Here is an 11,369-nt window from a genome sequence, read left to right as displayed (position 1 = left end):
TGATTACTCGAATTGCGGACAAATTTTTGCGCCATTATAACTCGTGCATATTACGCAAGGCAAATGATACGAAAAATGTACGTCACTCTGTACTTATGAAAACTATATAAGTTGAAGATACATGCATCATTTGAAGAAACTTTGTAGGACAGATTATTATTCCGTTCTAGCAATCATTTTCAAAATAATCATAATGATAGGAAAACTGTTGACATTTATATTAATCATATCAATTATTGAAGTATGTCTTGCAGTTGATGAACAAACAGAAGCGCCGGTAGGAAGAAGAATAATTAGTAAAAATACGCTCTGTAAATGAATTATCTGCTAAGAGTATAACGTAAATCTGACCATAACTGTGCCTGATGATTGATTGAATTCGTTTCAGTATATTTGCAAGTCCGCAAGATGTTTGTACGGAGCTGTTGATTTGATAAGTTTGAAAACTGAACCGAACCCGTTGTACAGTGCTGATGGTGAAGGAGAAAATATTACGTTGACCGTGAAGGATGAATTAACTTTTGTCACACAAGAATACGTCTGCCAATCATTATTCACTAATCCGTAAAGACAGCATACGATAGATTTTACGACGGTCGATTTATTATTTAATTGTTTCAGGTAAACTGGTGGATTAGGACTAGTGATGATAGTGAGCCCCAGGGCGATGCTGGTCTTTGGGGAACGATCTGTGTGGAATTTAAAGATTTGGTGCGGTCAGCTAGAAGCAGGTATGGGATATCGCATCGAGTGACAGCCGACCTATTTAGGGTGTATGAGACATGTCCTACTGAGCCGGTAATTGAAAATTTCATTGTAACTTTTACCTGAGATTGAAAAACATGGAATAGACGGTGCGAATTTCTTGGTTTTTCCGATAGATATATTGAATGTATGGTTTTTCCTATACGGCGTGTAGATGACATTCAAACCAGGACGTGGATTTGAGGGAGGCTTTGAATTGGAACGAAAGCGGCCGCCGGGCCCTGTATTCCAGTACATATTAACCATAGGAAACAGTGGAAAATTTGAAGAGGCTTATCTTACGGCAATTTGGAAAGTCACTGTTAAGGAAGAACCGGATTCATCAACTGAACCGTCTATAGAAACAAGTAGCATGGATTATACAGACTCTGGATCAGAAGGACTTTCAGACTCGAGTACCGAACCAGGATCAGAATTAGGAACTTCCGAGTGTCCGGGTGACCAGGACTTATCTAAATCCTGTCTATCTGTTAAGAAATGGGTAGACTGGGGCAGGCAGATTAATTGTTTTTCCGCGGAATTGAACGGCCAGGTGAATGTTGGAGGAAACGGTGAAATTTCCGGAAATATTGACGCCGGAGTAAAATTACAGGCCCAAAATTCCAAGTGTAAGGGAAACCAGAATTCCTGTACAGCTGTTTGGGACTGGTTGAACTGGGGTTTAAGGAATCGTTGCTGTTTTTAAGGGATATAGAACTACCAAATGAATATTTGAGGTAATGGTAACGTTTCCGGGGGTGCTAGAGTTTTCAGAAGCGCTTGAGCCTACGGTAACGAACCTAACAATAAGATTGATCTTTGCACTCTCGTGATAGAAGGTCAGGGGGGTGTAACATGCAAAAATGTAACTGCTATCAATAAAGTATAATATGCTTCATCACTCGCAAGATTTTTTTCGATCGTATCTGTGATTTTTCCTATCATCCCAATAACTAGCAATATTGAACTGACAATGAGCATTACATATTTAAAATCTTGGAACTAACAGCCACAACTTGTCCTGTATTTATAAGTCTATGCAACTCTGGACCATCATAATATCCGAGCGCTTGAAGCGAGGAAATTTCTGAACTAACATCACCGATTAATTCCATTTTTTTTTTCGTTTCCTGTAAACCCTACAGCTTTGGTCAGATGTAATCTTTGATAAATATCATTTTCGAAATAGTGAAAGCCCTCACTCGAAATCAGTCACCTCGTGCGTATGGATACTGATTTTAGGTTGACCATATTATGGGACTTCATTCCGGGCTGGGAGGAAATTAAATTAACGGCGCTCATAGAAAAACTATGTTGATCTAATGAGAATAATACACCGACTGCAGAGCTACACGTGATGTATGTTGTGAGGTGTAAAAAAATATTGAATAAATGTACTATGTCAAATGTCAGAGAAGAAGTTAAAAAATCTCAAAGATGGAAGTGATGGCATCAGGTTTTTAGCAGCGTAGAATCACGTGAGCTTTTTATGTATAGATGCGTAATTTGAACGTTATGAAAAAATGGTAAAATTTTGTACATATCGAGTGTATAAGATCGATAATAATGAGTCAATTGTTTCCAAAAAGGTATGTTTTACATAAAAAAAAAAAAAAAAAATGTTCGACGAGTGACTTTTCACGCAATTAGCAAAACATTCATTTGCTCATCTTATCTGCATTTTCAATAGCTCTTCTGCAAGTCTTATCATCCCCCTGATTATACGCTACCTATTATAATTGTTTTGTCAAGGTCAAACGCATAATGCATAGTCATGACGATATGGAACTAACTGGATCAATTAGCTAGTCTTTTTTGCTAACGAACATTTTTGCTGCACGCAGTAATTATTCGAACCATCAGAGATAATAGACGTAAATTTCGTGGTGTCTCAAGCTTATATAAAAGACTGCGAATTCAATGTGCAGTGGCAATTTTGGGGGCCACGACCTTCTTGTAATATAGCTTCCATATTTGTAAACGTGGCATGGAAATGAAGAGAGTGTCGACTTTTATTTTGATCTTCATCATTAAGATATGCCATGCACAAAATGCCAATGATTCGGTATGTTCATATCAATCAGTGACGGTATATTGATTTTTTCTTTATTGTTAAATATAAAATACTCACGTCAGCGTTTAACTCAGTTACAGGAATACACCTGTGACGATGATGATTACTGCTTAACGGGCACTATCAAAATAATATCTGTGGAATCGTCAGACAACGACTGGATCAGTGTAAATAGGGATGGCGAAAACTTGACAGTGACTCTGGAAAAGCCCTTGGATTGGGGTATTGGGACTCATGTTAGTCAATACTGTTCCCCAAAATAATTAATCAAAATTGTGTGTTCATGCTGTAACATTTTAGTTTTTTATTTAAAATCAGAATCAATCAATTAAAAATCATATAATTTCAATTGCAATAGATGAGCTTCTTCTATGCAACACGTGACAATCCGGAACCTCAACCGTGGTACGCGGAAAATAGTGTCTGTGTCAGATATTTATCGAGTCGCACGAATTCGCTGAGAACAAAACCGGTCCGTATGCTGATTCCATGGAACCAGGGTTGCCCTGTCCCAGCGGTGATTCAACCTCTTCATATATTAATCACAGAAACCTAATCATTAACGATTCGACGAAACTAGTCTTCTTTGGCCAAGAAAATTTCTCATACAAATATATCTAGCGTAGCTCATGATTTTCCTGATATATTTTTTCTCATATTTATTAGGGACAATACACAGCTATCAGGGAATATAAAGGACCATTCTCACTATACGATCAACCGCCGTCTTGTGATGAATTCAACCTAACAGTGACCTTTGGGGAGCTCTGGGCGTATGAAAATTTTACTCTGAAGATCATTGCCAACGTCATGGTCGATAATACTCTCGACTGTGAGCGCCAATTAACACCTACGTCTGAACCAGGTCTTGTTACAGAAACAGAGACAAATTCTCAACCTGGGTCAGGGGAAACAACTAAGACCCAACCAGGACTGGCAGAGACAACTACAAAATCCCAATCGGAATGGGGAGAGCCAACAACAGAATCCCAACCAGGATGGGGAGAGACGACGACAAATTCTCAACCAGGATGGGGAGAGATGACGACAAATTCACAACCAGGATGGGAAGAGACAACTACAAAATCCCAATCGGAATGGGGAGAGCTAACAACAGAATCCCAATCGGAATGGGGAGAGCCAACAACAGAATCCCAACCAGGTTGGGGAGAGACGACGACAAATTCTCAATCAGGTTGGGGAGGGACAACTGAAAAATCCCAATCGGAATGGGGAGAGCCAACAACAGAATCCCAACCAGGATGGGGAGAGATGACGACAAATTCACAACCAGGATGGGAAGAGACAACTACAAAATCCCAATCGGAATGGGGAGAGCCAACAACAGAATCCCAATCGGAATGGGGAGAGCCAACAACAGAATCCCAACCAGGTTGGGGAGAGACGACGACAAATTCTCAATCAGGTTGGGGAGGGACAACTGAAAAATCCCAATCGGAATGGGGAGAGACTACTCCAGATTCTCAATCAGGATCTGGGGAAATAGAAACTCTGACCACTGTATTTCCGGCATTATCGGAAGAAGACATGAATTGCCTACATATTTACAAATGGATGAGCAACGTGACAATTTATCCTTCTTATTATTACCGAAATTGGTATAACTGGGGTATGCAAAAGAATTGTTTTCCAGATGGATGGAGTTATGAATCAGTCATTGCATTTATCAGAAGCAAGAATTCTAGAAACAACGACATAGGTATAGATGGGCAACAACCAACGGACTCAGAAATGCCAAATGACCAGTTGGGGACTATCATTAATTGTCCGAATATTTATGGATGGTTTACTGATTTGACACTCTATCCGGCTCATTATTACAGAAATTGGTATGACTGGGGAGTGCGAAATAAGTGTTTCACACTCGATTGGAGTTATGAATCGCTCATCAAGTATCTCAAGAGCAATAATTCTGAAAATGATAAAAAAGACGACGGAGAGCAAGAAACATCGACGCCAGGTTCTCGGCTAGCGAAAATCATAAATTGTCTGTACGTGTACGGATGGTTTAATGATCTAACACTTTACCCGTCTCATTATTACAAAAATTGGTACGATTGGGGAGTCCAAAACTACTGCTTCCCATTAGGATGGAGTTACGAAGCAGTCATATTATACATTGGAGGCAATACGACTGCAATAAGCTTCGAAGACACATCTTCGGGGGCAATGGAAGTTACAGTAAATAGCAAGCCAGTTGATTTATAGAATTCACTAGCGGCTCCCTTACAATGCATTAAAATAATGTGGCAATCGATAAAATAATGTAATAAGTTTCACATTCGCAGTTTTATCATTAAATCACTTTACCCGCAGTTGTGAAAAATCAAAGTTTTGTACTGCAGAGCAATAGAATTGATTTCAACGCGGCGCGAGGTTGTTGTGGGGCGTGACCTCTGCACAGCCCCGAAGGTGACGTCTCACAACAAAGCGCTACGCTGCTGGCTACCTGACTCCAGCCAAGCTCGGGTTTGCTGGTGAATTGAGAAATACGAATATTTCGACCCATGCATGGATTGCGACGATTCGAAGTGGGTCTGCGACTAAAACCACTCGATATGTCTTATAATTTTTCTGCCCCCAACAGCGAATAATTGATGATTACTCGATCGATTGCATGAGTAGATGATTTTGGCTTTCAGATTGGGATTCCTGAGCTGATTATACCTGAGATCACCCGCGAAAACCAAAAAGAAAATTCGATTTTTGAGCAAAAAATAAATCACTTTTTTCATTGGGTTTAATATGCTTTTCTTATGTATTTTGGCCTCAGGAATCCGAATCTGAAAAGAAAATTGATCTATCTCTAAAATTGACCGAGTTATCGCCAATTTTCAGCTTTTCGCGGTCAAAAATAAAAAATTGATTTTTTGCTCTATATTAATGTAATTTGAGCTCAGGAATTCAAATCCGGAAGAAAAATTGATCTATGTGCAAAAATGACCGAGTTATCCTCATTTTTTCGCATTTTTTGGTACAAATTTGAGGATATCTCGAAGGGAAAAAATCGTAGCTCAATTTGGACAACGGATTCGTGTTTCTGAGGTCAAAATACGTAAGAAAAGTGCTATACGATCAATTTCGAAAAATAAAAAATTTTGGTCAAAATTTGAAAAAATCGTAAGGGGTACCCCTTGGAAAAATCTCAAATTTTGACCAAAAATTTTTATTTTTTAAAATTGATCGTATGGCACTTTTCTTATGTAATTTGACCTCAGGAACACGAATCCGTCGTCCAAATTGAGCTACGATTTTTTCCCTTCGAGATATCTCCATTTTTCTACTCCAAAAAGTGAAAAATTGGCGATAACTCGATCCTTTTTACAGATAGATCAATTTTTCTTTCAGATTCGTATTCCTGGGGTCAAAAAACATCAGAATAGCATATAAAATAAAATTTTTTTTTTTGGTCCAAAATCGACAAAATCCCAAGGGGTACCCGTTTGGATTTTTTCGATTTTTAGGCCAAAAATGAAGTATTTTCAATTTAAAATCGATCGTATGACGCTTTAACAATGTATTTCGACCCCAGGAACACGAATCCGTTGAGTAAATTGAGCTACAAATTTTTCCCATTAAGATATCTCAATTTTTTTGCTCTGAAAAGTAAAAAATTGGCGATAACTTTTTTGATTTTATAGATAGATCAATTTGGCTTTCGCATTCGAAATACAAAAAAATTAATATCATAATAAAGAGATGGTAATACACGGTAGTCTAAAATTTAGACATAGCATTTGCATTATGAATCAGATAGGTATATCACTAATTGTAAGCAGGGCAATCAGGGGTCGCGTAGAGAAGCGCTGGACCTCGCGACTTTCCACTGACTTTGATAAGACGTATTACCATTTTTCATACGTTCGATTCGGCAGCGTTATATGTGTAAATGTAGTGGAATTCTTCAACTGACTATCTCAAGTTTTAGAATTTTCCGATATTAGGTACATACCGTTAAATTTAAAAATTACGTGGCGATCAACGAGACGATTCAAAGTACGACTAGCAAATGGTGGCGAGCGCCAGAGAGCTTAGCTTTGGGCGGGAGTACACGGAGATACAGAGTAGTGACAGTCTGTTGCGGGCCGCAGTCGAGGATGGCGAACCGTACCGTAAAAGACGCTAAGTCTATTCGTGGAACAAATCCACAGTATTTAGTGGAGAAAATCATCAGATCACGAATATACGATTCAAAATATTGGAAAGAAGAATGTTTTGCCCTCACTGCCGAACTACTTGTAGACAAGGCCATGGAATTAAGGTGGGTTTATCGCATCCTGCTCCATGTACCAAGTAATTCTTCGTTGTGTTTTTTAACTAATTTATTTTACATAGTATCCGCAAGTCCACATAAAGTTCAAGTACAATTCAGAATCACGTACTGAGACATTAAAACCTTCTTCAAATTTTTCAATCAATCCTATGATCTGCTTGCCATATCCAGATGAAATGAATCGAGTAACCTATAAACATTGGCTTTTGTGACTATAGATACCTTGGAGGAGTCTTTGGTGGAAACGTCAAGCCCACCCCATTCCTGTGCCTCATATTGAAAATGCTCCAAATCCAGCCGGAGAAGGATATCATTGTAGAGTTTATAAAGAATGAGGAATTTAAATACGTACGTGCTTTGGGTGCTCTGTACATGCGTCTTACCGGAACATCAGTTGACTGTTACAAATATTTGGAACCTTTGTTCAACGACAATAGAAAATTGAGGAGGCAGAATAAACAAGGTCAGTTTGAACTCGTTCACATGGATGAATTTATTGATGAATTGCTCAGAGAGGAAAGATCCTGTGATGTCATCCTGCCTAGAATACAGAAACGACATGTATTGGAGGAAAATAACGAAATAGGTTTGTCAATAACAGTATCTTGTCTTTTAGTATTGTACTTTATTTGTTGGTTCGCATAGAAAAAAATCAAAAATTCAAATGTTGCAGAAGGAAAAATATCAGCTTTGGAAGATGACATGGACGAAGGAATTGAGTCTTCCGAAGATGAAGATATACCAGTAATTAAAGAGGAAAGTCGCAAGCGAGTCGAAGAATTCGAAAGAGAGCGACACAGAGATCGTGAGAAGAGGCATACCCGAACAGAGAAAAAATCCGAAAGAGAAAAACGGAGGTCAAGAAGTAGGGAGCGAGAGAGAGACAGAAGAGAACGCAAGCGGAGCAAATCTCCTAAACTGCATTCTTCCTCTTCATCCCACAAGGATAAAGATAGAGATAAGGATAGATACAGAAGAGATGATAGAGAGAAAGAAAGGGAACGTGACCGTAGGAGAGAACGAGAGAGGCCGAGACATTAGATTTTCCATTTTTCTTACCAGAAAAGTGTGGACTGCCATTTTTGAACAATTATCGAGCATCGCCTCACATTTGTATAATGAGTGACATAAAAATTTCTTCTAATCTTAATGCTTTCATGGCATTTTATCAATGAACGTGAACTTCAATTTGTAATTGACAAGAGTAAGTTCTGATTCTCAGTGCAGATGAAAACACAATTTAATGACGGAAAAGTATATAATTTTCTTTGTATTTTATTGGATATACTTACTTGGTTCAAGTATTCACTGACCAATTAAGTGGTAAGTAATGATTGATTAAATACAGTTTGATAACATCAGATTTTTTTTTTTTTGATATAATAACGCTACACAGTAGCATATCTGTACATTGTATTTAAGTATAATGTGAATGTACTCGCATCACACTGATACTGAATTTATTGGGAAAGTTGAGTATTTGACTATTCGAACACTATCAGAATAAATATTACAGAGCACCGCGATCACTGCATTCAAGCGCAGCGTATACAGAAAAGTTCCAAACGCGTTAGCGTAATGGTAAATTTTCGATAGTAAATAATGTCCATGATCAGAGAAAAGTTCAAAGATCGCCCTGAGATGGTTCGATCTTCTCGGGGTGACAGTTTTATTTTGTTGAGCATTATTTATTTACAGAAAATGTATGGTAGGTATATGCAAGTGAGAAAAAATCAGCAGTCAAGTTCTATCAATATGACGTTACTTACGAAGCTTTCGTATCCCAACAAATTTTCTACGAGCTCTCATACTCGCTGACACAATATGAAAGACCATCATTGATGTACATTCCTCATATCACAATTTATACAATTTATAGAATTCAGAGGTCTACTGCGATAAAAAAAATCGACATCTATAAAAAAATTCCTGACAAACACAATTGCTGTGGTGCCACAGCTGAGGCATGTGAAAATATTTTGATTTGATCAAGTATTTCAATGATTGCTAGAATGTTGGCGAATTTAGTATAAACAATCTCTCTTCCTCTTTTTTTATCCACTTTAGTAATTTACTTACGGAATTTATTGCGTCTGGCTTTGTTACCAGAGGTTCGAAAGTCACGTACAGTTCAAAGCCAGACGTCACCTAGATAGAAATTGAAATGATATTGCTCAGATATTGTTGCTGTTCGTATACTAATAATTAGCGATGGATAATTCTGTGACTTACCCAAGCCAGCATTGTTTCCTTATCTAGCTGCTGGAATATTAACTTCAACGGCCGATTCGGAGCGTGCAATCTATGATGAAGGCATTGGTAAAGCCCCAGTAATCTATGAAGTATGAAAAGCACAAATCAGAATACAAAATATCAGATCAGTTCAACTTGTTTATCGAACGAATATCTCAGCAAGTAAAATTCACCTTTCGATCTCTTCGTCTGTTGTATATGGCGGCTGAAATCCAGGGCTCCAGAACTGAGCAGTACTTCTACATTTGTACAAGACATGTCGCATCTCTGGTAGACCAATTTCTGCAGTAGTTACGGATGTCTTGTTCATAGATTCATTAATTGCTTCCAAGCAATTTGTTCTTCGCAGTTTTTCTACTATTTTCTGGTTGAAATGAAACAATGTATGAGTAACATCGTTTCTTGAAATTATTTTGGAAATGAGGAAATGATTTTTTTAATGAGGCGTGCTTACTTGTTTAGCTTCTGAAAGAGTGTAAAATACGTCCCTCTCTACTGTGAGTAACAACAAACAGGCTTGGCAATCTTCTGCCAGGTACGAGACATGGCCGTGCATGAAACCGTTAGAATCAAACTTTGGTAAACAGATCGGTGTCCAACTTTCCACCGTTTTGAACGACTCTGAACTGTCAACTAAATTCTGAATTAGGTGTAGGTCCGCTGGGTGTATAAAATATTTTTTCATTCTCACCAAAGTTACAAGTTGATTGTTGGCCAGCAGAATTGCAAAGACCAAATTCTGCAAAGATCATATTCACATCAACAGTAGTATATTTTATCCGATGCTGCATTGATTAAAAGTCATATCACTCACTTTGATTTTACCACAAGTTTGAACAATCGTTTGGGTAATAGAATCTCTCATAGATGGGAGCAAAGGTAAGCATTTGATAGCGCCTAAAAAAAAAGCTGGTTCCCTGTCCATAAAGTTCAGCAAATGATCGATTAATCTTTCACTACCAGTTAACAATCTGCGTAAATCAAAGTTTCTCCTCTGATCATAGACCCTGGTAAGTTGTGATTGAGTCAGGACAGATACTATCTGGTTATAAACATATCTGTGGAAACATAATAGGTCGCTATTGGCATTGTGATCAATTCACAACATTGTCATTTGATGTGAACTTACGTTAATTGCAAGACTAGTTGTGGTACACTTTCGAGGGTCTTAGATACAGTAACTAAAATCAAGGGTCCTTTGACAACAAATACAAAATTTGTGTCACCAGCATGCACAGATCTGATCATATCATTTCCAGCTTGTACAAACGAGACAAGGGCCTGCATGACTCCCATAAGCGTAACCAGCTTGTCTTCAGAACTGTGTCTTGAATAAATGGGCTTTCCAGCTTGACTCAGTATGAAGATATGCTTTTTTTGTGCCAGCCATGCTTTGTTTCGCAGGGGATCGATGTCTAAGCTGTTCAGGCTGAGCTGCTGAGTGCCATCATCCTGGAATGTGAAGGCACCGATCAACAAAAGTGGTTATTGTGAAATTGAATTCTATCCATTGGGCAACGCTTTGCGGTGGTGAAAAAACCAAGGTTTTAAAACTTACGATCTCTGTTTCGTCAACAGTCGTCGTGGATGGTTTTGGGTCTGTGGGGGTAGCTGCATTAGGGGTTGTTGGAATATCACGAACATCTTCTTGCAGTTCAGATATTGTACTAGTTGTACTCTCTTTCATTTGCCTATCATCTATGCTGCTGCTCATCTCCTGTTCGTACTCCTCGAAACTATCTGTTGTTACTAACATTGTTTCAGCTGAAGCCCCAGGCTCGATACCTGGCTCAGCAATAACGTCATCAACGCTAGAAGCCTCCTGAGTGGCCATTTTTAGTTTAATTCAATTACTCGATATATGGCGCCTGATTTTATTACAGAATTGACGTTTATCAACGATCACCCACCCGTCCATGACAGCGCGGCTGACTGTGTTGTCATTAATCCTCCTGCAATCGGTGCAACCAACTTCTCATACAAACATCCCTAGAATCTAGAGTC

The 11,369-nt window shown here is 38.5% G+C and overlaps 4 protein-coding genes across 5 annotated transcripts; 3 read left to right on the top strand and 1 right to left on the bottom strand.

Moving 5' to 3' along the window:
* Positions 1–116: 116 nt before the first annotated feature.
* Positions 117–1,645, top strand: LOC105687466. Its single transcript, XM_012403126.3, has 4 exons — positions 117–277; positions 389–538; positions 622–798; positions 920–1,645. The coding sequence occupies exons 1-4, from the start codon at positions 122–124 to the stop codon at positions 1,448–1,450; spliced, it is 1,014 nt and encodes a 337-aa protein (XP_012258549.2). The 5' UTR covers positions 117–121; the 3' UTR covers positions 1,451–1,645.
* Positions 1,646–2,618: 973 nt separating this feature from the next.
* Positions 2,619–5,154, top strand: LOC105687457. Of its 2 annotated transcripts, XM_048654512.1 has the most exons (5): positions 2,619–2,809; positions 2,893–3,054; positions 3,177–3,335; positions 3,485–4,013; positions 4,080–5,154. In XM_048654512.1, exons 1-5 carry the CDS (start codon positions 2,732–2,734, stop codon positions 5,045–5,047), a joined length of 1,896 nt encoding a protein of 631 aa, XP_048510469.1. In that variant the 5' UTR covers positions 2,619–2,731; the 3' UTR covers positions 5,048–5,154. The 2 variants fall into 2 exon arrangements, with proteins under 2 accessions (XP_048510469.1, XP_048510468.1); XM_048654511.1 differs by having other exon boundaries at positions 3,485–5,154.
* Positions 5,155–6,403: 1,249 nt separating this feature from the next.
* Positions 6,404–8,475, top strand: LOC105687606 (pre-mRNA-splicing factor 38). Its single transcript, XM_012403391.3, has 3 exons — positions 6,404–7,100; positions 7,331–7,698; positions 7,786–8,475. The coding sequence occupies exons 1-3, from the start codon at positions 6,937–6,939 to the stop codon at positions 8,151–8,153; spliced, it is 900 nt and encodes a 299-aa protein (XP_012258814.2). The 5' UTR covers positions 6,404–6,936; the 3' UTR covers positions 8,154–8,475.
* Positions 8,372–11,320, bottom strand: LOC105687605 (vacuolar fusion protein MON1 homolog A). The gene is made up of 7 exons (XM_012403390.3): positions 10,924–11,320; positions 10,495–10,817; positions 10,180–10,423; positions 9,820–10,104; positions 9,539–9,729; positions 9,345–9,447; positions 8,372–9,260 (listed from the first exon to the last, which is right to left on the bottom strand). Exons 1-7 carry the CDS (start codon positions 11,197–11,199, stop codon positions 9,120–9,122), a joined length of 1,563 nt encoding a protein of 520 aa, XP_012258813.2. The 5' UTR covers positions 11,200–11,320; the 3' UTR covers positions 8,372–9,119.
* Positions 11,321–11,369: the final 49 nt, after the last annotated feature.

This window comes from Athalia rosae, chromosome 4, assembly GCF_917208135.1.
Source record: "Athalia rosae chromosome 4, iyAthRosa1.1, whole genome shotgun sequence".
Lineage (NCBI taxonomy): Eukaryota > Metazoa > Arthropoda > Insecta > Hymenoptera > Athaliidae > Athalia > Athalia rosae.
This window is presented reverse-complemented; position numbering and strand designations above follow the sequence as displayed.